At 44.3% G+C, this 26000-nt stretch overlaps 3 protein-coding genes across 4 annotated transcripts in view; 1 reads left to right on the plus strand and 2 right to left on the minus strand.

Annotated features, from left to right (window-relative positions):
* Positions 1-6213, plus strand: part of LOC130402620 (rho-related BTB domain-containing protein 3-like) — a 21558-nt gene extending 15345 nt beyond the window's left edge. Inside the window, exons 9-13 of the mRNA XM_056606852.1 lie at positions 225-334; positions 2005-2174; positions 4680-4846; positions 4955-5051; positions 5887-6213. Coding sequence (XP_056462827.1) covers positions 225-334; positions 2005-2174; positions 4680-4846; positions 4955-5051; positions 5887-6005 — 663 coding nt within the window. The 3' untranslated portion in view covers positions 6006-6213. The remainder of the gene's footprint in view (positions 1-224; positions 335-2004; positions 2175-4679; positions 4847-4954; positions 5052-5886) is intronic.
* On the minus strand, positions 5463-8972 carry LOC130402619 (glutaredoxin-1-like). Its single transcript, XM_056606851.1, has 3 exons — positions 8578-8972; positions 8004-8137; positions 5463-6036 (listed from the first exon to the last, which is right to left on the minus strand). Exons 1-2 carry the CDS (start codon positions 8782-8784, stop codon positions 8024-8026), a joined length of 321 nt encoding a protein of 106 aa, XP_056462826.1. The 5' UTR covers positions 8785-8972; the 3' UTR covers positions 5463-6036; positions 8004-8023.
* A 3021-nt stretch (positions 8973-11993) lies between these two features.
* ell2 (elongation factor for RNA polymerase II 2) lies at positions 11994-24294 on the minus strand. 2 transcript variants are annotated; one of them, XM_056606848.1, is made up of 12 exons: positions 24089-24294; positions 21851-21898; positions 21070-21194; positions 20746-20909; positions 16912-17171; positions 16305-16429; positions 15962-16031; positions 14914-15697; positions 14396-14468; positions 13907-14078; positions 13297-13341; positions 11994-12860 (listed from the first exon to the last, which is right to left on the minus strand). In XM_056606848.1, exons 1-12 carry the CDS (start codon positions 24260-24262, stop codon positions 12747-12749), a joined length of 2154 nt encoding a protein of 717 aa, XP_056462823.1. In that variant the 5' UTR covers positions 24263-24294; the 3' UTR covers positions 11994-12746. The 2 variants fall into 2 exon arrangements, with proteins under 2 accessions (XP_056462823.1, XP_056462822.1); XM_056606847.1 differs by having other exon boundaries at positions 11994-12863.
* Between the last annotated feature and the right edge of the window lie 1706 nt (positions 24295-26000).

Here is a 26000-nt window from a genome sequence, read left to right on the forward strand (position 1 = left end):
GTGTATGGTTGTGTGTGTGTGTGTGGCCGTGTGTGTGTGTGGCCGTGTGTGTGTGGGGGGCCGTGTATGGTTGTGTGTGGCCGTGTGTGTGTGTGTGTGTGTGTGTGTGGCCGTGTGTGTGTGTGTGGCCGTGTGTGTGTGTGTGGCCGTGTGTGTGTGTGTGTGTGTGTGTGTGTGTGTGTGTGTGTGTGTGTGTGTGTGTGTGTGTGTGTGTGTGTGTGTAGGCCTCCAGGGAGACCCCCAGTGCGCGGGCGGCAGTCCTTGGCCCCCAGACCCTCGTCAGTCTCTTTAATTCTCCCCTCTACTCTGACGTCATCTTCATGGTGCAAGGCAAGTCCTCCCTGACACACACACACACACACAGGCACACACACAGGCACACACACACACGCACACACACACACACAGTCGTAAACCCGCAAACAGACACCCACACACAAGTGAATACACATATTAATTTAATGCACATGACTCTGACTCTGACAGTGAAGAAAGGTCACATTAATAATCCTTGATTTAAGGATTATAAATATCGCATTTATTTGTTTTTTACCTCAAGAAAACACTTCAATCATATTGTTCACTGTGTCCCATTGCGGCATGATGTTGTTGATGACCAAAACAGCTAGGTTTCTCCTGTTTCCCCATAGCCACAATTTATTCCTCCTGCTCATCTGTATTGCTAGAATAGTTCCTGTACTGCGAGAAGCCGGCCCCTAAATGCTTCACTCCTCCGGCGTCCTCCGCCTCAGAGAGATGGAAGTTAGGGCGCCGCCCTCCCGGCTTTGGTCAGCACAATCCATCCTTGGGATTAAATTGGCCATCATATTCTTCACTGAAACTGTATCAAGCAGCAGTGAGAGATGGTAGAGGCAGCAGGCAATGCCCCAAGCATTCACTTAGCCTTCTTCTACACTAAAATCCCCCTCAGATCTGGTGGGCATCTCTATGCTGTTCACGAGGCAGACAGCAGATTTGGGAAGTTGGGCGGAATAGTGCGAGCTCTGTCCGTTCAGTAACCTTAATAGAACATCACCACAAACGCATGACGTGCTGGTATGTACACATACCTCAGTATCAACCTTTACCCTTTAAAGACCCTCCAGACAACATACAACAGATAAACTCTCGGTTTTTTACTAGAGTACTACTGTGTATACGAAACAGTTGTTGCATCCATAAAACTAGAATGTATATTTAGTTTTTTTTCCAAATTACCCTCACAGCGCTTGTTATATATGAAAGTATCTAATATGTTATCACTGTTGGTTAATGTGGTACACTTGGGCAGTGGTAGGCACACACAAAAACATAGAACACATACATTCTATTCCCCCCGTCTTGATGTATTCTTTAATTACTCATCTAATAACTGATTCTAATTTATGTGAATTCCAAGTAGTAAGAGTTCAAATTTGCTTTGAGTCGGGAAGACCTTTAGCCTGGCTCCGCCCGCCTAAGTACTTCCGCTCAATTTGAATTTCCCTTCAGTACTAGGTCTGGACCTGCTGTATGTAATTTGGTTTTTTGGTGCCGCCACAGCGGCCACCAATCAGCGAACAGAGGGCGTGTCTGAGAACAATGACGATAAAGTCGTACGCCAGTTTGAGTTGTTGTTGTAGGTCGGTAGTTGATTTACAATGTGCAATTTTTCCCTGATAAATTAAATTTGACGAACAAAACCTGCGTATGTTATGTATATGTTCACGTATGCTATTCCCTTTCTATCTGTGATCTGTGCTATCTGTCTTATGACTGAACTATAACTATCTATTTTTTGCTTTGTGGTTGGCATGTGTGTCTCTGTTTGTGTGTGTGTGTGTGTGTGTGTGTGTGTGTGTGTGTGTGTGTGTGTGTGTGTGTGTGTGTGTGTGTGTGTGTGTGTGTGTGTGTCTGATTGTGTGTGTGTGTGTGTGTGTGTGTGTGTGTGTGTGTGTGTGTGTGTGTGTGTGTGTGTGTGTGTGTGCGCGCGTGTGTGTGTGCGTGTGTGTTTTCTCTAGGGAGTGTGTTGCCAGCCCACAGAGCGGTACTGGTGGCGCGCTGTGATGTCATGGCGGCCATGTTTAGTGGAAAGTACGCAGAGGCTCGGAGCCGAGTGGTGCCGATCCACGGAGTCTCCTCAGACACCTTCCTCTCCTTCCTGGAGTACCTCTACACTGACACCTGCTGTCCTGGTGAGTGTACTGCGTGACGATTCAAAAAGCCCCAATAACACATGAACACCATCATTGCTGCTGCTGCTGCTTCGAGAAGCAAGGGAAGTATTGAATCTCATGCAAACGCTTGAAAAGCCATGTTCTAAAGGGTTATGAAGGGTGTCTCTTTCTTGTTGATCTATGGAGGTGGTTTCCAACTTTTGAGTTTAGGTGTACCACCAAAATGTCATGAAGACCTTTCACAGACCACCTCGTATGCAAAGGGTAAAATATAGACCAGAAGTAACATATGCAGTGGCTTAGCAAGGAATGCCAGCACCCCCATTATACAAAATTATTACTTCAAAAGGCCATGGCCAGAGGGCAACAGCGGGAAGAAAAGGCATAAGCAGCATAACGCAGCAGTTTATGCTGTAATGTTTTTCATTGAGGTTTCGTGTTCATTTGTGTTAACCTCAATAAATCCAATTTAACACAAAACCTCAAAAGAAAACATTTCAAGCTACAATATTTATGAAATAATAGCAAGCCTTTGTTAATAATTGAATATATACATTTTCTAAGATAATTTTTCAGAAAATACAATATTTACCTAACAATATTTAATATACAGTATGTCCAACCTGCAGTTCCGTCTAATAGCTATATCTACCTAGCTAAATCTATGGCATGTATTTTGCAGTGTCGGCTGATCTTGGGGCTCTGAGATGTGAGCAAAGCTGTGTTTTTCCTTAATACTTACATCACACTGTCGTCATCAGCCTGCATACAGTATTTTTAGCCATTATATTTTCTTTATTTTACCTTTGAGAGGGCATGAAACCCATAATTGAGGTCTTGTGAATATTAAACACACAATAGCGACCAAATTGCCTAACGGTCCTTCTGAAACAAGATGACAGGGCCTTATGAAACCAAGTTTTTTTTCACAGGCTGCCAATGCGTCTCCCTGGGGTACTGCAGAGAACAGTAGTGAGCTCAAATTAAACCACATATACCATTCCCCAAATTGAACCATGCATTTTCGGGAACATCACCGCCCTTAGGTTTATTCACTAGCCTCACAGAGCCAGACGTTCCATATGGAGACTCTGGGACACTGCGTTGATTAACTGTGTCAAGAACCACCTACTTGTCAGGAAGAGGTCTTGATTGACATGCAATTATGACCAACCGTGGACCATACAACCGGGACTTTAATGGGATTGAAGTAAAGATAAAATAAAGGTAAGATGTGTCAAGTGGGGCTATGTCTACATTTCTGGGAATGACAATCCCGACAGCCCATGAAGATCATGTCTATAATTTCTTGTAGATGCTTCCTGGTTTTGCCTGCTCTGTGTATCAGATGATCAGGGCGGGACCCATGGTGACCTTGGGCAAGTGAACGGAGGAGGCTGAGATTAGCATGAGGAGACATGTTGTCCAGTTACATTCCCAGATGTGTCCTTAGAAAGAGCCATCACCAGCTTTTACACATGCAGTGTGCATAGGTGTGCTCAATAAAAGCACTGCTCACTGCTAATATTAAAGTCACTTAAGCGTGTTTTGCAGGGGGTCAAACTGGGTGTGGGTAATTTACATAAAGTCAAAACAAGGCGGAATCACCGCCAATGTATGTATTTTAGTCTCTCTCAGAAATATTTCTCAAGCATACCTCTTCATAGAAGATTTGATATAAGTGTGTCACACATATCGTTGTTTTACTTTTTTAAGTCCATTATGTATATTATATTAAAAAGTAAGTTAGGACGGAGCCTCTTACACCTCTTACACGGGTTTAGGATGAATCAATCATAACCCCAAACCTAAAATAAACAATCGTGTTTGTATGTCTTCCCACACCCAAATAGCGGTGCTGGTGAGCGATATTCAACAAACTCCCTTTTGGTGCATGCAAAGGACAAAACGGGCCTTCACTTGCCCACATGTCTCTCAGTAGAACGTGGAAATAGAAAAAGAGAGCTGCCAAAGAGAGAGGGAGGCGATGCCGCTGTGCTGTTGCGTTTTTTTGTTGTTGCTCAAAGTCAAGGCAAGGTTACATCTCCAGAAGCAGCCAAACAAAAGCCACAGGCGTCAGGATCCCCACTGGAGCAGCGCAGTGGGTGCTTATGGTCGGCTTCAGCAGGGCAGCCCTCCAAACAAGCAGTCTCTTTGATTTACACTGGGCTGGCAGCAGGGATTCAACCCCGTCATTTGGCCGGGGGCGGAATCAGTGGAGAGTGGGCATGGTGTGCATATTGCCCACAGGCGGGCTTGACTGACAGCTGTGATGACCAATTGTGTTTTCTAGAAGGACAGCAAGCGCAAAAATTCACTGTTTATTCTTGGCGACATTGTCAGGAAGCCTAACAAACTGAAAGCCAAAACAAAAGAACCATACTGGAAGAATACTGGCCACAGTTAATTACTCTCAATATATAGCAATTCAAGGTTTTGATGTGTTTGTGAAAGCCTACACTCTATCAGACTGTGCTTTGTTTGTTTGTTTGTGTGTGCGTGTGTGTGTGTTTCTATGTCCAGCCAGTGTGCTGCAGGCCATGGCCGTGCTCGTCTGTGCCGAGATGTACCAAGTGAAGCGCCTGCAGCATCTGTGTGAGGTGTGCGTGTGTGCCTACCTTCAGAGCATGCCCAGCAGGGAGCTGGCATCCACCGGTATCAGTGTGATCCGGCTTCTCCGCCGTGCAAAGGTCAGTGCGTATGTGTGTGTGTCTGAGATAAGAGAAATTCACTTGGTGTGATGGGAGCATATGCTGTACTGATCCATGTAGGACTCTAACGTCTTATGTGCTGCCCAGTGTCACAACGCCGAGCAGCTCTATGTATGGCTGCTCCACTTCATCGCCAACAACTACCTGATCTTCAGCCACAAAGCAGACTTCCTGGAGCTCTCGGGTCAGTGTCTGTTTGTATCCCCCCCCCCCCTCCCCATTCTCTCACCTTTCACCTCCATTGCATACAAGCCCTTTTTTTAGATCACACCATGCTTCCAGGATTCACCCCAGGAAATGGCCTAGCTCCAACACACTCTCATGTCAGTGAAAAGTAGAAGGTCAGAGTAGTCTTGAATATTACGACAGCATTAATAGGCTGAGGCTGAACTGGGCTGTGCCGTTTACTGGGAATGCTCCGTTGCTCCTTCTCACAATGGCCTATGGTTCCTTATAACTAAGTGGTCTGTTACAGAGGGGTTGTTATCGCCCTCTTTCCTTTTTTATTCCTTCTGGCATTAGTATGTATGCATCAGCCAAAGCATGTTATAAAACGGGGAGATAAGAATGTGACTCATTTCAGTGACGCACAGGATTTGTGATGGAAAGCGTTTATTGTCATCTTTAGTCACACACAGGGAACTTGTTTAGGATCCATTGGACGGTCGTTAAAGGCACGAGTAAAGAAAAGGATTCAGTTGGACAACCAAATGAGAAAGAAGAATAATTCATTCGTAGTTTGTAAAAAAAGAAGACTTCATCAAGCGTGACACAGACACTGTTGCCGTGTAGACAGTTATACAAGGCGAGACAGCGTAGGTTTGTGTGCTCAGCGATTAATAGACATTAAGCATTAGTGTCGAGGGCTGCCATGTCCGTGTTCATCAATGCCCGTGCATGTGTGCGTGTCCCCATGTGCGTGTTTCTATACGTCTTCGTTTGTGTCATCATGCATGTGCTTGCGTGTGTTGGTTGTGTGCGTGTGTGATGTGTGCGTGTGTGATGTGTGTGCGTTCCAGAAGAGGAGAGGGACCATGTGGAGAGGTTGCGTTGGCCGTCCCGGGGATACCTGCAGGAGCTCAGCGAGTACCAGCAGAGGAGACGCAAGCTACGCAAGTCCCGCTGCACGGTCATGTGACGGCCCCCTCCGACACACACACACACACACCCTGTGGAATACACGGGAAGGGGGGGGGCAGGGTGGAGGGGGGGGGCACCAAACATGAGAACATATCAAGAACATTGGTTTGGGAGAGAAGACGGCAGGGATAGCAATATTATGGGCTGCGGTACTGGCTGCTTGGGGATTTCTGCTGGACGGCGGCCGGAGTGCGGCGAAGCAGAGACACGCTGGGGGGGGGGGGGGGGGGGATAACAACACAACAACACCAGCGCAGTGGAGCAGAGTGCAAAGGTCGCCGTGGCCCCAAGCAGCCAATGGAACGGCGTCCACCCGATGAGACCCGTGCTCCGTCGCCCGCGGAAAAGCCTGAGTGTCAAGCCTGGTCCAGTGACTCATCCACCAACAGCCATTCAAAATGTATATTTCATCTGACTGGCTGACTGAGTGTACATAGGTACCTATCTATCACATGAAAATGAAATACAACCCGAGAGTAGATATTTACAACCAATACTGACATACCAGGTGGAACAAGCCTGGACTGGACCAGAAACACCACTGTGCTGGACTGCAGCCCTGTATACTTTAGAGACGTTACTGGATAATTCTGTTCATCCCCTAACGCCTGAGACACTTTTACTAAATCCCATAGTTTTAACACTATATCATTGGCCCATGATGTCCGTTTACCTGCGTAAAAAACATTGAAGGGTTTCAATAAAAAATAAAAACAACTAAAAACTGCTTGTCTCTGGAGTTCAAATACATCTAAATGTCATGTAGCTAAAAGGGTTGCCTTGTTGGGAGAACATAATGTAAAGCTTTCAGAGTCTGATGCACAACCCCTGAATGCCACCAGTAGCACATTCAGGTTTGTTTTCAGATACATGTGGAAAGACATCATATTATGTTATGTTATGTTACGTTCTTTTCCTTTTAAAAGACTACATGCATCAGTATTTCAAATGTGATTCATTATTCAATGTGTCTCGATGCCATTTTGGTCGAACAGGGCTATTTCTATGATCCATTTCAGAAAATGGAATACAATGTCATTCTAAAATGTAGATGAATATAGGCAACATGGCCTTTGGTTCATTTTTAAAAGGGTGCTTTTTGCATAATTTCTTAATGTTATTCAAGTTATGTGAATATTTATTCATGGTTAGGAAATTTAAGAGGTGAAATATATTTTATTTCATTTTGGAATAACATGAATCATGTATTATGATTTAATGGTGCTGTGATTATTTTTGTAAGCGATTAGATATGGAAGGTTGTTTTTTTTCTTTCCTTTTGTTCACTTTCGGTGTTGGGCGACACTTTATTGCACAGCAGTTCAATCAACTGTTTCGACAGTTCGTTATTTTAGCATAAATGGTACCAACAAATGAATTATGTTATATCCTCTTATCATTATAATAAAGACCATATTATGTAATGCTCAGTAGTAATATGGTTTTGGCTGAAGCTCAAATTCAAGTCGGCACACACAAAAGCTAACACTGTATCATGACGTCTTCATGGACCCACTGATCAACATATCAAATTGAAAATGTGTTCTTTAATACATCACTTAATGCCAATAGCATTTCCAATATGTGACCCCTTGAGGGAAATGAATGCGCTGAGATTACACAGCTAATGGGAGAACAGCTGGAGAGATGGACTTTGAAAAGGGGGGGGGTCAAGCTATCACCACAGAGGACCTGTCAATCAGGAGGAGCCCATTACTAATCCTATGAAACTGATGTCAGGGTGTATCCGTGTTTTCTCAGCAATAAAATGTTACGTTTTTTGTTTGCTTTCATTCTTTTTACCCATGTGCTGTGAACATGTATTTAAACTTATGGTTGTATATCCCCCCCTCCACTCCCGACGTAGCAGCTAGTCCTACCACTCTTATAGAACTGCCTCAGGCGCGCGCTCTGTGTGTGTTGTGCGTGTGCGCGCGCGTGTGCGCGCGCGTGTGCGCGTGCGTGCGTGCGTGCGTGTGTGCGTGTGTGTGTGTACCTTGCGCTGGCAGTGATAAGTCACTGAAGCGCTCCAATAGTTTGAAGCATGCCTTGCAGTTTGCCACTCTGATCCAGTTCTGCCAAGTCACTGCCCCCGCCCACGCAATCATCGCCGATAAACACCCGTGGCACCTGTGGGAACGTAGACGATACACACGCACATCATTGTCAGTGAGGCACGTGATCACAGAACCATTGTGTGCACCTCCCCCCAGTATAAACAACACATTCAAAGCAATGGAAAAACGACTTCATCCACTTGATTATATTTAGATAATTTGATGAGTTCAGTTGCATTGATACTATATTTTATTTTCCACCGTTTGAAGTGAACAGCTGTGCATGATCACCGCATCATTTCCGAGACGGTAATTGAGTCACATTGATCAGTTGGATCAAAGGGATACAGCGAACACTGGACATCAGTTCACAAATACCCGTAATGCGACTATACTACAAAAGGCCTACACATTAATCAAACAAGAACCGTCCACAGTGAAAACATATTTCTTCAAAAATACTAAACAGCTACAATCGCCTCATGATCAAAGGAAATCCAATTGTAAACTTACCGTGCGAGCACCAGTGATCTCCAGGAAATAGTCTTGCATTTTGGCCATGTCGCTGCGTTTACTGATGTCAATACATTCTAAATGTCCTGGTTTAAATTTGTATTTGGACAAAACATCTTTGGCCATAATGCAATACGAGCACGTTGGCTTCATAAACATCACCACTTTGTCTCCCTTAACTGTAGTCTCGACAAACTGCTGAGCCATTTCTTCTTTTGGTTATAGTCGAGATTAATAAATAACCCCCCCGATATGATAACTAAAAATAACTAGAAATACAATACAACGTTCAACGTAGTCGATAAATGAATCAAAGCACCAAACGGCAAGTTGTTGGCATTCGTAATTCAATAGTCTCAGAAGGGAGGAGTTATATCCTTAGGGCAGCCCCTTTCTTTAGTCCAGCTGCGCCTGCGTGTCGTTTCCTTGATGGTCTTGCCCTGGGCCAAGAGGATCCTGAATTGTAGCGTTATCCCGGTCAAACGTAACGCAACTTCCGGTATTCTGCTTCCTACAAGAAGTGTACGACGGCTTAACAGTCCCGGCGCAAGAAGAATAAATAACATACCGAGAAGAACAAGTGATTATGGTCATGTTTTAGTTCTCTCGCCGGAAAACTGAAAAAACGACACATTTAACATATAAGCAAATAAGGAAAATAATTACATAGAATGGAAAACATTACCCATGTAAACAAGACAGTTGTTTACCAGGTCAAACACAAATAGTAGTAGGCCTATTTGGAGTTTCTCAATAGAGCTTGAGTTGATGATCCTTTTCAACCCAAAGCCTCACAGAGAGGTGGCAATGTAGTTCAAATCAGCAAATCCTTGGGCCTCAATGTAGTGATATATAATACTAACAGTAAATATAAACTAAGTACACAACTTAAAGTCCAGGGACATTAACTGAATGAGAAAAAAGCAGCTACTAGACCAAGTGTAATAAATATATATATTGTCAACAGTGTACATTAATAATTCTGATTTCTAAGTATGGCTCAGAGTGTGTCAAAACATCAGTGACAGTTTACATGTAATTATGTTAACAATGTTCCTTACAAATGTGACCCTTGGACTAATTAGAGGTCCAACTGAACGGTCATCAAGTCAATTAATGTTCCTTTACAATTTTAAAATCATAAAAAAAATAATAGCTTCAATGAGGAGACACCAACTTTCCAGATACAACTTGGGTAATCTTTATTGATTTACATCGCCTGGTGGACAGGCTCAGATTTCATTCACAATAAGGTTACATTTCAGTGGTCTCTCTTAGCAAACATACCCATGATATCTGTATCTGCCTTTTTCTCTCTCCCCTTCAATTAACTATTTTGGTGGACAAAACTCTTCCTCCATAGTTTGGACTGAGATGATTCACTTATGGAGCCTGGCTTGTTAAGACTCCTTTATCTAAATCTCTTCTCAGCCCTCTGCGTTTGCCACTGCTGCCGAGATTGGCTCAAGCCAGCCCCGTGGGGTTGTGGCAGGGACAGCAAACGTCTTAAAGCTGCAGAATGAATGGGATCTAATGGCTAGCATGTGCTCCATGCTTTCCCAGAGGTCCAGTAAGGCGAGGGGCTTAACGTCTGAAGATTGCTACAATTAGTGACGAATAAGGGGGGGGGGGGAGAGAGGCTCGGAGAAGGAGACAGTTGGTAGGACTACCGCTAACCTGCTGCATATGATAAGCTTTGGTGTGAGCCCTCTCGCAACTCAAATTGTCCTAATACAATGCGGGCTAGAAAGGATGAAATGAACAGAAAATAAAAAAAAGTTTGACTTCTGTGTTCATTACCAGGCCATTTCCGTCGATGCATCTTTATACTTGACAATTTCCGGATACAAGTGTTTATTGTATGTGCAGTATGTTACCAAGAGCTTTGGTTTCCTTAAAGGACTACTACGCAAATAAAAATCCGTCATTGTATCTGTTCACTTCTGACAGGCCACCATAAAAACTAGTCTACTGCAGAGACTAGTTTGACAGTGTCAGAATCCAGAGGCTTGTGCAATCATTTATGACACCGCCGTGTCATCAAAACAGACTCAATGTTCAAAAGACCAGGTTGCTGAAAGGGACCGACAACCCGGCTTCCCTGCAACACCGAGTCAGGCGTTACATTGTGGATTTCTCCAGGAGAACTAAATAAATACCTCCTCTCCCCACCTTAAGACCCAAGTGACTTTACTTAATTTATTTTAAAGGGAAGTGAAACAACAACTTTTCCAGTATCAATGTCGAGTGTTGAAAAAACAATATGATTAAATCAAATTTTACTCCATGGTGACAATACCAGAAGTGTTACTTTTTCTCTTTTTTGGCAAACATCCTAACACAGGACTGTAAACATATCGTTTCCCTTGTTAAAATAGACGCAAAAATATATTCGATTTTCATTGGAACCCATTCATCCATCCGTCAAAATAAATGTTTTGATGGAGGCAAGCTTTTACAATCCTTACACTGCTCTGCCACTATGACAACTCAAATTGAGAATCAAAAGCATTATTCGTGACAATACAATGAAGATTTGTTCTCTGATGGATGACAATTTCCTTTCAATGGCTAACAGAGAGTGGCCTGTTTTCCAATGGCTAAAGCTGAAGGTTGGCCCAGTTATTTTTCCAGTCTTGCTAGAAATTCGCTGCTCTAGGAGAGGGCTTCCTCCCTATCTGCCCGATCGATAACGTGGGTTAGTTGAGCCAGGGTAAACACTGAGCCACCTGGCGGGCTTCATTAAACACTATAGCAGCTTTTTTTCCTTTTACATTTTTTTTCTCACTTTTTTTTTCCTCACGATTGGATTTTCATTTACCTTTTTTATTTTCACCGGTCACTCCTGTTAATGCACAGTTGTGCGCAAACGTACTCAGGCACACGTAGTAACACTCACATCCAGACAAAAAAAAAATTGCTCCCTTAACTGCCACCACTGCTCCTAACTGCACACGCACACACAAGCAGACAGAAAGACACACACACACAAACAGACACAGACACACAGACACACACACACACACACTTGTCAGGCAGCTGTAGTTTCTCTGTATAGCCTCAGGGACCTCTATGATCTGCTCCAGCTGATGTCTCGGAGTAAACACCTTAAGGCACCCTTGATGCAGCACCCTTGATGCAGCGTGGACACAGAACACTGACCCCCCCCCACCCCGCCTCTCCCACCTGACATAAAGAGGGCACTATACTTTTTTTTCCTCTCTTTTTGTCACCAAACCCCTGAACCATCCAATATGGCTAATACAGCTTAGTTCACGATCCATGCACAGATACTATTGGCAACTCGTTCAGCTCACTTGATTTGTTCTGCTAATCTCATTTTCCCTTTCCTGTCCCGCTCAGAACTCGATGTGTTGGAGCAGAGGAAGATAGTCCAGCACAGTTAATAGTGAAGGCTAAGGAATGGGGAGGGGGCGGGGTAGGAAAACGAGGCAGTGGAGCCACGTTTGCGAACTGACATGACATATGGATGTTTGCGTGCAAAATGGCTTCAGAAAGTCAAACACATAAGGCCCATGGTCATTTTTTGCATTGGTTTTGACAGAAGTTTAACTTTTTCTCTTTTTAAACAATAAATCATCTGTAGACTCTTGCTCTTTCACTGCGAGTCTCAAAATAAATAGATCTCCCTCTCAACTTTTACTTAAATACAGGTTCATATTTACTCTGCTGCTGAAAAATACATTTTTTTGTTCTTTTTTTATGTCTTGAGATAAAGTCCTTCAGAAGACTAGAAGAGTTCCATATTTCCCCAAACCCTGTCCCACATGCATGGCGATCCTTCCACTGGTTCAGTGGTCCAGAAATCCAGCAGAGACTTACTTAAATCATATATTACAAAAAGAACTGAAAAGGAGGGGCTCTTTTTCTTTCGTTTTTTTTTTTTTTTTTTTTTAAAGGTGAGAACTGCAGGACATGCGTGGAATCAAAGAGGGTGACAAAAGAGGGAAGGAATGACAATAGGTTTGATGTTTGAAATGTGGGCAAGAGGGGTGCTGATAAGAGAGGCAGTAACAGAGGAGGTATAATAAATAAGCTGTTTTGGATACCCCTCTCTCTCCCTCTCTTCCCCCAATCAATGCACTCCTCTCTCTCAATACTGATCTAGTGAAAATGTATGGGGACAGCCGGCAGGTGGAGCACCCATCTCAGCTCCAAGCCTGGGCCCGGCGGTGATCAAAGTCGGCGATCACCCGCTTGATGTGGGCCAACTTGTTGTGCAGGTACTCACAGCGCTGCTTCTCCTCGTGGTAGTTGGGGCTCTGCTGCAAGGGAACAGAACACACACGCTCAGTGCATCCACGCCTCAGAACACTCCAGCTGCCCCATGTGGCAGAACGTCATCCACTTCCATGGTTCTCTGCGACATACAAACGGCTTGCTGGGGGATGGAATCCGATCTCATCCGCACGATCAATTTGACTATATCAGAGTTCTTCCTAAAATATCTGTGTCAGGTCGTGGGGAGGCAGATTCCGAGCATGAGATAAGACATTCACATCCTCTAGAATCCCTTTCTGCTGCTTGTCTAGGAAAATGAAATAGCTGAACATACAGACCGATTGACAAAAATGGACATCTAGGGGAGCAAAAGGCCAGTGGCTATATGCCCATTTCCAGGAAGAAAATTCTCCCGGAGTAATCCTTTAGTTGTTCTACATTTAATCATCTACTACAGACATCTATTCAATGACTTACTTGTTTGATTTTCTTGTACTCCTTCAGGACTTCATCGTGTACCTTCTGCAAAATAAAAACCAAAGAATCATCACCTTTTGTAATAAAACATGAAGCCTCTCCATAGAGTTCAATCACCACAATAAAAATATGTTCTATTTACTATGTGAATGAGGTGTAGATTTTACGTTTCACACAAAGGACGAAGGGTCAGATGTAAAAAATAAAAAAGACCACCTATGCAATAAAAATATTTTACAAAATCGGTTTCAAGTGAGTATTTCAAGTATTTTTAAATGAATGTACATGCAAAGATGTGCCTCATCAATACATGGAGTTAGAGCTGGTCCCCTGGGAACCAGAAGGTCTCTGGTTCAAACCCCGGCTCCTCTTAGAGAAGTGTCGAGGTGTCCCTGAGCCAGACACTGAACCCTTAGCTCCTGACGACCCTGCTGTGCCTTGCATTTCTGACCCTGCCGTCGCGGATAAATGCGTGCATGAATGGGTGAATGCGAGGCAATAAATGATGTGCGCTTTGAGTATAGTGCCACGTAAACTCACAAAGCAAATCATATCTCACACATGACTGAATGACACCAGGAGACCAAACAGCTGATGGTTGAGCACTGACCTGGTGCTCTTTGGTGCCGGGCACCAGCTTCTTGCACTGGCCGTCCAGCTGGGTGAAGCGGCGAGTGGTGCTCTCCACACGTGCGTGCAGGACCCGGTACTCCTCATACTCTGAGTTGAAGTCGTCTTTGTAGTTCTGCCGCTGGTCCAGGGATAACAGCGGCGTGTACTTGCTGCAAACAGACACGCAAACCATTGCTCAAGCCGTAAAAACTCGATGAGCAGGTTTAAGATAAATGTATGGATGCCGTGGTAAAGGTGCTCTCTGATGTGTTAAGACCCGTTTAAAAAGGGTCCCCCCATTTACCTAGAAGGTGTGATCTTGAGTAGTAATTACTCGTCAATAAAAAGCTATCATATATATCCTATACCACTGGGGAAGTACACCCAGTTCCAGATGTACGATGAGAAATACAGAATCTATAAAGAGCGCTGCAGTTCTTCTGCGTGGGCCTCTGGTACTGGGGACGGGAATCCCATGGGAGCTCACCTCAGATACTCAGCCACCACGATGGGGGGAGTAATGTCTGTGGAATGGACCGGCTTCCCTTTTTCAGAGGAATCTGTTAGGTTGGGAGAGGGTCACAGGGTTAGAATTGGGGATATTGTTGTTCCGGAGTCATGTATTGAGGTTTAATTGAGTCAACGCAGTTGTAAAGAGCCGTTACTATGAATAACCATTATGCAGAATCGGCCTTGAAAGCAGCAGCATTAGATGTGATTTCTGAAAATGATTTAGATCCGATCCACCCAAAACTGTTGACAGGTTTGCAAGGGCAATAAAATGTGACGAAACATGTTGAATTTACGAGGACACTGATAAACATTTTGATTTTTTTACGTCTGAATAATGGAAAACATTCTCCAGAAGACAAATAAAAAATAAAAACAGTTAACGGGGAAAACAATAAAGCTGCTCATGCGCTCAACAGCCGCACGTGCTGCGGAAACCAATGCATCCAAAACAGGAGCGTCATGAAATGAGGGCGGCCAGGTCGGATGTCTCACCCTTGTCTTTATGCGGAAGCTTGGTGACGTCCTCCCTCTCCTCCCTGTCCAAACGCGGCTTCTTCCTGGGCCTCTGTGCCTCCTCTACACGAGGCTGTTCTACAGGAGGCAGCTCTACAGGCGGCGGCTCTACCACCCTGGGGGGGGCAGGAGGAGGGGGAGGAGGAGGAGGAAGAGGCGTGGGGGTGGGAGTAGGAGTAGGAGTCGGCCCAGAGCTGGACTTCTCCTTGCGCTTCCCCTTCTCCCTCTCTCGGTCCTTCTCTTTGTGCTTCTTGGCCTTCTTGGGCTTCTTACTAGTGCTGCTGAACGGGACCGGGCTGCTGCTGATGACGGTGGAGCTCACCGTCAGGGAGGTCCGCGGGGGGGGAGGGGCCGGGGCCGGGGGAGGGGAGGCGGCAGGCCCGGGGCCCGGCGGCAGGTAGCGGTCCAGCGGGGTCCGGTCGGAGGGCGGGGGGCTACGGGTGGGGCTGGGCGAAGGGTCCCTGCAGGAGGAGCTCTGGTCCAGGGGCAGGTCCTGGGTGCCGCAGCCCTCGGGGGTGCTGGGGGAGTTGGAGTGGGAGGCCGGGCTGGGCTGCTGGTGGTGGTGGTGGTGGGAGGACGCCGGCAGGTGCGTGGGCGGGGCGGAGGTGACGCCGGAGGGGAGGGAGAGGCGCTTGGAGCCCTCGTCCTCGCGAGGGCGGTCCGAGGAGGTGGAGGACGTGGCGGGACCCCGGCTGCTAAGATGGGAGATGCGAGGCTTCTTGGGGGCGAGTGGGTCGATGAAGTCTCCTTCCGGCGGTCGTTTCTGAAAGAGCATAGCAAACATTGATAGCCCATCTGTCTGTTCCGTGTGTGTGTGTGTGTGTCTGTTCCGTGTGTGTGTGTGTCTGTTCCGTGTGTGTGTGTGTCTGTTCCGTGTGTGTGTGTGTGTGTGTGTGTGTGTGTGTGTGTGTGTGTGTGTGTGTGTGTGTGTGTGTGTGTGTGTGTGTGTGTGTGTGTGTGTGTGTGTGTGTGTGTGTGTGTGTGTGTGTGTGTGTGTGTGTGTGTGTGTGTGTGTGTGTATATATACCTGTGGGGACAAGGTGAGGTTGTCTTTAGGAGAACAGCTGGATGGAAGGGGCTCAGGTAGACCCAGTTTACTGTTGGACACAGGAGGAGAGACAGAAGACATGCTCGGAGTTACTCATCGATTTATATCACAGGAAGAACTGCAGGTTTGGTTGCCAGAGAAAGCAAGGCACTTGTTCCGGTGATGATCAGAAACTATTGGAAAAAAAGAGCTAGAAGGTTTAACCTCTGAACTATTTTAGAAACAATCATGGGTTGTAGAAAGTAGACCAAGTAGACCAAATACTATGGAATAAGTTCAACCATAAAGCAAATAAAAAGTGGGTCAAGAAGAGCATTTGTACCGAATAATGTTACGCTCCACTTGGACCTTATCGTCTTCAGAGTAACCGGGCCAGTCTTTCTGGATGTCACGGAACATGAAGTCCTTTAATGAGTACGAGTTGTCTTTGGGGTTCAGATTCGCCACCTGTTTCACACACCAAACAAACACACAATTTGATCAAGGCTTATGAAAGTCAAAATATTCGGCCTCAGAGCTTTGTAACCTACTAACTAGAAACCTTCCACTTCCTCTGCGGGCTCAACATCTGCAATGACCAGACTTCTGTGCGCAGTAATAGCGAAAACAGGGCCCTCTTGTCCGGAATTGGTCATTCTCAGGGTGATTTGCATTATACGCTTCAATGATTCCTGGGGTTGATTGCTAAAACCCCCTCCATTGTCAGAAGGGACTTCCACTCAAGTCGCATTGGATGAAGAATTGATTTAAATCCCTTTTTCAACAATTAGGGATTTAATTATTATTTCAAAATCATCTTCTGAACAGAAATAAAGTGAAACATAGTGAAGTGAAGAAGTAAGTGCCCACCGCCACCTCTGTGAGGTAACGTCACCATCAGACCACGTCCAACGACTGCCGTGGTCAGCCACTGACCTCCGGCCACTCACCTGTTGCAAGGTGCTTCCCAGAGAGCTGCGGTCCTTCTGGCTGACGCCGTCGCGCTGTAGCCGGGCCAGCACCTCCAGCTTCTTGTAGGACCTGAGGGCCAGCAGGTGGATGATCCTGTCGCGGTAGGGCCGCTGGGACACGGGGTTGTTGCTAAGGCACTTGCGGATGGTGTTGGCTGGGTTGATGGGCGTGGACCGCTTGCGCTCAGGCACCACGTCAGGCGCCGACATCCCGGGCTTGCGCATTTGAACTTGCTTTCCTAGGAGACGCCGTGGACAAAATGGAGGTCTGAGTTGGAGCAGTTTTTTATGTGGCATGGTGAAGCAGTCAGAGGGAGAGAGAGAGCCAACACCAATACTGATATCATCCAAGATCCAGAAACCGTCGTCCAACAAAGGATTACCCTTAGCAGGGATGAGCAAAATGGAAAAATATCACCATGTATAAAAGGGAATATTAAAAAATAGCACAATATGCTTATGAATTCAAAATAACATTCTAAACAGTCCAACTGTGGGTCACTACATTGAAGTATATGGAAATGCAAGTTATGGTAACACTTAAACTAGTTTTCCTTTCTCAACGATGTTTCAAACCTCATATTCAGTCATTTACAATACTATTCAAAGATGATAAAACATTATATTAAATTATTGTGCAGCATTACTAATCGGCTCAGCAATTCTACAAAGAAGCCAATAGGTGAACAGCGCCTAAAGGTGGATGAACAACACTTTGATAGTCCAACTAGCAGTGGACACCACAACATTTTGCCATGCATAGACAGGACACAGATATGACAAAGTTTGTGACTTCTGAGTACTTTTCTAGTGTACTTTATTGTGCAACCATGATGTGTAGCTCAATTATTTACTTAGGTTGACCTAAAGGCTGTCAACAACCATCCGAAGAGACGGCATGCCATGTAGCTGTGATAACCAACAAACACCGGCCAAAAAAAAAATGACATGGTTGTATTAACTAGGGCCCGACCGATATTGATTTTTGAGTGCCGATGCCGATTATTCTCAGAGAAAAATTACGATTACGATTTAATCGGCCGATTAAAAACAAAACAAAAAAAAGCCTATAAAACGTAGTTTTTGATACCTTAAATATACTTTAAACACTTTTGACGAATATGTGAATTGAATGCAGAACCTTTGAGTGTTTTAGAATACATTTACAGTCAAAAATGAGTGTAATGTAAAATGTAAAATAAATAACTAACTCCCAATGTGCTGCGCTCGTGAGCAGTGACTAACACGTGCGTGCTGAGCAGTATGGTCTCACCGTTAGAGTCTACAGTATAACAAATTAACATGGCATGGGACCCAAAGAAAAACAGGCACAACATGCTCAAACAACGCGTCTTGTGTACATTGGTGAGGTGAGCGCGCAGCTGCCTGAGCGAGCGTGCTTTCATGTTGTACGGTAAAATTCAATCTCCTCTTTTTTACTCCAGCTAAAGTTGTTAGTTAGCAAGGCGAGTAGGAGCGCAATCTGCAGGATGCTAACCGCAATAACATTTCTAAAAAAAAAAAAAATAATCGGTTGTAATCGGCGTCTTTTTGGCCGATGTTGATTATTTTCAAAAAGGCTATAATAGGCCGATTAAATCGGCAGGCCGATGAATCGGTCGGGCCCTAGTATTAACAGTACAATCCAGCATAATGATCAACTATTAAAGCTGTTTAGCTTCGATCAACCTTCAGTGCATTCTCCCCCGACTCTGAATATATTCAGCATATTCATAACCTCTGTCATGGAACCTATATGGGATGTGGAAAGAGGGCAAGCATGGCTACTGAGCAAGACACTTAACCCTAACTGCTCCTGACGAGCTGGCTGTCGCCTTGCATGGTTGACTCAACCGTCGGTGTGCAATGTGTGTATTAACCGATGTAAGTCGCTTTGGATAAAAGCGTCTGCTAAATGCCCTAATTCTAATTGTAATCGTAAATTGAGACCCGTCGCAAAAAGTTACCATCAAAAGAAGGGTTTGAAAGAAATGAAAAAGGGATGTTGTCAAAGCCCTTATCCACAGAGTAAATCAACATCTGGCCTTCTCCGCGTGCATCACGTTACAATTGCAATGCATGTTATAGCCATCCACACATTGTGTCATCATCAAGCGTATCCAGATAACGGAAATATGTTCAAAGTGTCAATGGGGTCCACAACACACACCTCTTATGATTCCTTATGAAATGTAAAGCTCTTTTAAAGATTATGTAAAGATAGCGAGAATAAAGAAACTCAGTGGCTTGACAGCCTGTACCCTCGCCATTTGCAAGGATTCGCTGTCTCACAGGGTGGCAGACTGTCGAAGGTGAATTACCTGCGTCAGCTGCTAAAAGGCTTTCTCCTTCATAAATATTGAGCCTAGTGAATAGTGACTCAACACGGTGTACTAAGATAAAGGAGTAAACAAGCCGTCTCTACAGCAACTCAAAAGCCCATCACCTGCCCTTCTTCATGGGTTACCACAGTACTGAAAGCACTACTACTGGTTTAGTGCAACTTTAAAAGCATTTGAACCTTAATTTAGAGATTGGGGGCAGGGCTAGTTCTCGCCTGGACCAGTTACCGCAGATACCTGAAACAGTTCTGAGAGGAAGAAAAAAGAAAAAGAAATGTGCAGACGGCTTCTTTAGAACTGACATTAGTGTGCTCCCTGGGCCAGCTGCTACATGCCCCTGTAACACCCCTTTCCTGGTCCTCTCATTTCACAGTTTCCATTAGGGCTAGCGTATGCAAATAGATCCCCAAAGGCAAAAAAGTGCAACCTTCTGGGAAGCCTCAACTAATCTTTCTTGTTTTGGGAGCGATACGAAAGATAATTACCTTCTGCTGACGGTCGTTCACATTTAAACTGTTAGTTTAGAAAGGCCACACCGCAGCTTTCAAGTGAATCTTTCCTAAAAATTATCATATCAATTAGTTTCAGATGATTTTTATAAAATGCATGCATGTCAAAGGAACAGGTTATTTTGTACTTCACTATGCGAGGGTGAATCAATGGTTGATGACTGAAGCCATTTATTTTATAAAATGGAAAACAAAGCAAGTTTGTATACAAGAATATGTCCTATATTCAACTGCTATTTCTATATTTCAAACAATTAATAAAATAGGAGGGCAAGCCAAACGTTGTGGGCCCTAGTACTGTTCACGTAACAAATGGCAGGGAACAATTCAAATCGGGATATCGGCCGTTAGGATAAGGTCTAAGAAGTTATGTTTTATTGTGGTACATAAGAGTTTGCCCAGTGGGTCAAGGAAGGGCAAAAAATACGGACACAGAAGCAGTAGTTACACTACGTGTGCCAATTTCCCAACCTGGCAGTTCAAATCTGACGTGTGGAAAAACGGATGTGGTGAACTGACCACCCAAATTAGATTAGCAAAGATTTACTTTTACTATTCCATGCACCTGACCCTGAACCAAGAGCACAGCGCTAATGTGGAGAGGAAACCACCAGATATCTATAAGCATCAGGGTACCACTCAAACCACCAGGGTGGCTGTTGGACAACCAGAGAGCGTGCAAGGAGAGAGACTCAGGTTATTTAACTAGCGTTTTAGCTGGCTGTGTGTCAATAAACCCAGAAAGGCTTCGTTTGCCTGCCCTGGAACTTATCAGTCAAGTGTGTTAATCTGCAAAAGTCTGAGGGGCCATGGGTTGTCAACATTTGCTTCTCTTTATTTTTTGCGGGAACCAACTATTTGTGAGTTCCCAAAAATATGTGAAGGTTGTGGGTGGTCTTGGTGTGCGGCTTGTGCGTGTATGAGATGAGACAATCTGTAAAATAAATAAAAGAGGGACCTACCTCGGTACTTGCCCCCAGGCTTGATGACTTTGGTCCCGCGTTCACGTGTATCCTCCACGGCCTGGGTCATGCGTTCTCGGGTCACCTGGTACGAGTCATTGGTGGCACACACGGTGACCTTGTCCTGTACGGTCCCCATGGAAGCCAGGTGGGAGGCTCCCAGGCTAGAGACCCATTGGGGGAGGCAGAGGGGTGAGATTGGAGCATGAAAATACATTTAACTGAGCAGAAGCTGTGCCAAAAAATACATAACAGGCCTAAATGACAACCTAGAAAAACAGGCTCAGAAAAAAGGAAGACATTGACATTTAAGAATAGCATTACCTTGTTGCATATTGTTCAATGCATTCAAAGCTTCCCTGAGGGTTGTCTTTGCCAACATTAGACAAGTAAAACTCAAAATTATGGAAGGCGTCTGAAGGGGAATCTGTCCTGGGAATCTTAATGCACTGAAAGAAAAAGATAATGAAAATTATTAACAGGTCTTCATTCCTTCGAGGTGTTCGAGGTGCTCAAGTTGTCCCTGGTCGTGTGCAAGGAGTTCATTTGTGATGCGTTTGCTGAATACTAAACGTGACCATCTGTAAAAGCACCTCCAGACTAGGCCACAGTGTTGACTGCCTCAAGTAAGCAGATCTCCTTACAGTAGTGTGTGCATACCTCTGGCTTGCTCTACAGCTCAGAGATGAGGCGGAATAGGGAAAGCATGGGAGCTAGCATGACGACTACAGAGTGCGTGCGTGGCTGGATGTGAGTGTAGGCGCGAGATAAATGTTGTATTAATAAATCAGGGCCATCAGCCACACTTTTTGTTCGTGTGTGTCAATAAATACTACTGGTTTTAACATCAAATAACTTATGAAACAATATTAGCTCATGGGTGAGCACTTTAACCATCAAAAAATATTAACATTCTCGTACAATGGGTGTCGTATGTCTTATGCTTCGTATGTCTTATGCTTGTCATTTCCCTTTTTTGTTCATTGGGGAAACATGGTGTAAATAATTAAAATGTTCACCAATAAGCACATGGAAGATACACCTATAGCACTTGGGCAGAGGCTTATTATTCGACTCTTGTAGGAGAGAAGAAATAGATACTTACGCCTTGGAGTCCCTTGAATTGTATTAATGGCCGTAAAGAAGGTACATTCTGAAAAAGAGAACGCCAAGAGTTTAGGACACGCAAGACCAGGGGTCACCAAGTACAGCCGGCTACAGAAAGGGAATTCATTACATAACATTGGAACCTAAAAAGGCATTATTTCCATGCCTTTAAGATTATCTCAAACTTTACAGAAGAATGTCAATGCAGGGCCGGACTGGAGAACCGAGCCTTAAAGCCATGGCAGATATTTACACCGTTCTCGTTTCGAGTAGTTTGACATCCATTTTTTTTAAAAACGCGTGGGGCATTAGAAATTTGATGTTTCTGAAGTGTGCAATTGCGGTGTTTGCAAGCGTTGCGCTGGTGTTTTCTTGAAACAGAGTTCACTGCCACAAAAAGGCAGTGCCTCCTCTGTGACGCTGTAGATTAGAGCGGCCACGCAGAGCTCGCTGGGTCTTCGCTCAGCTGCAGAACAAGCTGGCTGGATGACAGGCCTCTAAAGTATAGAGTCAACTGGTCTGAGTGGAATGTGCACTTTTACCAACACCAGCCTACATTTCAGAGGGCTCAAGAGTTGAAAATATTTTAAACGTGGCTGTGGTAGAATAGCTAGAGGTGAACCGAATTAGTGTTCAACAACTACCAAAAATGTTCTACGGCAATTGACATCCTAGCTACTTAGCTTTTCAGGATCCAACCAAAGATTTACCCATCCCCCAATATACACTTGCAGACCTACTAGTCCACGCACATAGTTCTGATCACATTACACATAACGACAGAAAGAAAGCTTTAGCTTACACACACGCGCAAAGGCACGCACACAGACACACACACAATTGAGAGGGCGAGAGAAACAAAAAGCAGGCAGTTTTTTTGGCTGCTCAGTCAGCAAGAGATTCTAGGCTACTGTTCAATGCAATGTGCAGCCCAACTTACCTCATTCAATAAGGTTGTATTGGGAATTTTATATAAATAATGTGTAAAAAAGGCTTCCCTGGATTTAGCCTACTTAACATATCAATCAGGTGTGGGATTGTCAAATCATGTCCTAGTATTTTAGTTGCACAAACCAATACCTTTGTCTCATGTGCCATAAAAGCTGACACATACCATTGAATATTCTGGTCCAAACGCTAGGCTACATGACCACAGCAGATCAATTATGTAATCCTGTTGTTATTGGCTTTAGCTTGTTTTTTTTCCCTTTGCAATATCTTCACCTGAATGAGTTAGGTTATACCACTTGTACAGTTAAATATTAATTATACCAGTAGTAACCTTTATATATATTACATCAAGACATTCGATTAAGATAAAATAACATGTTCTGAGTGTCTGTATAGATATCTTATGTCCGATTTTAAAGTTGAGGTAGTCAAATATACATATTTGATATCACGCAATACTAGCCTCGTGAAATAGAAGAGATCGATACATTGCCGATTAGACCATACGCTTTGAAAGAGCCATCGTGGGTAAACGCTTAACACCAGCACCTCAAGAGGAATGGGATTAACGTTCGAAGTGGAATCTAAATTAAACCTGGAGGTTGAACCGTCGAGCTATTAATATGCGAGCTTTCCCATGTAAAAAAAAAAAGCCCAACAGGTTTAGGTGTTAGTAAGAGACCAAGCAGGTCGATCAGCCCACAACATGTTTGATTTGTGGGTCATCTACTGTAAATAGATTAGGTTTGATCCATGTCGACGTGACTCATGTTGTTGACGGCATCTGGTAGTTTAGTTTAGTTGATCTTTAACATATTGTATTCCAGTGGCTTATATTATTCTTCGTATGTACATACATGTTGCATTAATGAGTAGGATGTAAAAGGGATTGCCTTACTTGTGCCTAAATACTACTCTGTTTGGAACAGCTACTAATAACTCCTTCTTTGGTCAAAATAGTTAAGCAAGAAAAAAAAAAGTACTTGGCCAGCAGAGGGTTATAGCTAATGCTGGGTGATCAAATCTAACACTTTTGAGGACTAAATATGACATGACAGTTGCTAAAAGTCGGCCAGATTGCGACATTAAAGCACTGGTAACGTTTTATATGGTAATTAAACCAAAACCGACGTTTGGATTTGAATGCGAGCTGGTGGGAGAAAACGTAGAAGCAGGCAGGCTAACTTGGCTACTTCAGTAGCCTAGCTATGCGTGGCACTTTGCTCACCGGTGGAGGCAGCCGTGGCACTCATAATTAGCCCTGACAAGTGAGTCCTTAACTCACCTTACAGTTTTGGTGGCTCTCGATGGCTCTCGCAGCCGTCTCGGTCAATTTGACATGCAAAACGGTCACTCTGTCTGCATTCCCTCGGCCACAATTCAATCCATATCTCCCATCCTGGGAGAGCGCCGCCATCTTTACCAGCCCTCCACCATCGTCCCTCTGACGGTGGATCATTTAGCAGACCTCGACTCCCCTTCCCGACACGGCTGCGGGGAGGGACTTTCACAACTCATCGGCTGAGAGAGGATCCTCCAGAATAGCGTTATCCTGGACTTCCGGCAGGCAATAACCGGTATCTTACTTCCTATGAGCTTCGTTCGTCAAGGTTACAGTACGAGGAGCAAGAGTAATAACAACATGGTAAGAATAACAAAAATATAAACAACAATAACCAGAACAAGAACACATATTGAGGTTGGACCAAAAATTGGGCAAAGCACGTTCAAAAACATGTAACGGAAACGGATACCTCGATATCGGAAATTCCGGCCATTACCTCGCCACTCGACGTTAAACCCATGTAACTAACTATCGCCCTCTCTCCGTCGTTATCGCTCATTTGGAGCATCTCATGCCAGGCGTGCCGTCGTGAGGTTCTTATCTCACGGCGAGGTTAACAGCTGGAGTGAGGCTGACACGCTTACCTGCTGCATCCCATTCGATTAATGACCTACCAAGTAATGGTCAACTTCACGACGTAGAATACACCAACATAATAATAACCGTTCCTTGTCTTATTTACCTACTGTAACTTCTGCTTTGATATTGACAAGTTGAATCAACTTAGGGAAATGTCATCAAAAAGGTCACACCATCTAAACACACATTTATTAGGAATGGTTTATCAAACAGCCTCGTTGGCTAAATTTAGGTCCCTAAATAGCTCTTATGACCTAGCCAAATAAACCAAACATCTTTAAACATGTTTATCCAGCATTTGTTTTTTGTAATGATTTCTGGTTGAATTGAATGGTAAGATCCGACATAAACCCAGTGTGTCGTGTGAGGCAGCTACTATCTTTCACATTCAGTCCCCAAGACATGATTAGACAGTAAGTTTCGTGTGTTATTGCCTCAGGCAGGGTGTGGGAAGGCCTGTGTGATTCCAATAGATTACCGTAGTGTTTTACCCCACCCTTTTCCCCGACTGGGTTACTCACATCTCTCTCACACACACACACACACACACACACACACACACACACACACACACACACACACACACACACACACACACACACACACACACACACACACACACACACACACACACACACACACACTCATTAACATTCAAAGTACATGTTATCGTTGAATGATTTTAATGTGTATCTCAAAAACTGTTGTTCACTTACAGGGCTGCATTAAATGGCTTTGAGCGTGATCATCAGAATGACAGATGAACAGGTTATTTTTGAAAAAAAATAAAAAATAAAAATCCAGGTTTATTAGAAAGCATTTGGGTCTTGAGCCTCGGACACCCAAGCGTTCAATGTGGCATACTATTGGTTCTCTTTGTTCCCAAATAGGTGCATTCTTTTGTCTATTTCACAGCTGGTGTGTTTACAAAAAGGCCTGAAGCTGTTGTCCAAAGGGATAATAATTCACCTAAGACATCAAAATGTATACACGCCCCTATAAGATTAAATGTATTGTGCCGTATTGTGAACTTTCCTAATTCTCAATGTATGATCCTATAATAACTGGTTTTACAGTATAGGCGCCACCAGTCTTTACTTTAACTATTTCTGATTATACCATAGGGGGCCATACTAGAAAAAACTGGCATATTATATTATTGACTGTTTAAACCTGTGCTTCTCGTTTGTCTGCCAAATACCCATTGAACTGTCAAACCCTGAAAGTTGCAGTTTGGCCCAGCATCTTTGGTGCCATAGGCAAGAACAGCCGA

Source organism: Gadus chalcogrammus, chromosome 13, assembly GCF_026213295.1.
Source record: "Gadus chalcogrammus isolate NIFS_2021 chromosome 13, NIFS_Gcha_1.0, whole genome shotgun sequence".
NCBI classification, from domain to species: domain Eukaryota; kingdom Metazoa; phylum Chordata; class Actinopteri; order Gadiformes; family Gadidae; genus Gadus; species Gadus chalcogrammus.

Coding starts and splice junctions, on each gene's coding strand:
- ell2 (XM_056606847.1), bottom strand. CDS start 24,262: ATGATCCACCGTCAGAGGGACGATGGTGGAGGGCTGGTAAAGATGGCG. Junction 20,910..21,069: donor ATTGAACAATATGCAACAAG/GTAATGCTATTC, acceptor ATGGGTCTCTAG/CCTGGGAGCCTCCCACCTGG. Junction 15,698..15,961: donor ACCTCACCTTGTCCCCACAG/GTATATATACAC, acceptor ATGCTCTTTCAG/AAACGACCGCCGGAAGGAGA.
- LOC130402619 (XM_056606851.1), bottom strand. CDS start 8,784: ATGGCTCAGCAGTTTGTCGAGACTACAGTTAAGGGAGACAAAGTGGTG. Junction 8,138..8,577: donor AGATCACTGGTGCTCGCACG/GTAAGTTTACAA, acceptor ACGTTCCCACAG/GTGCCACGGGTGTTTATCGG.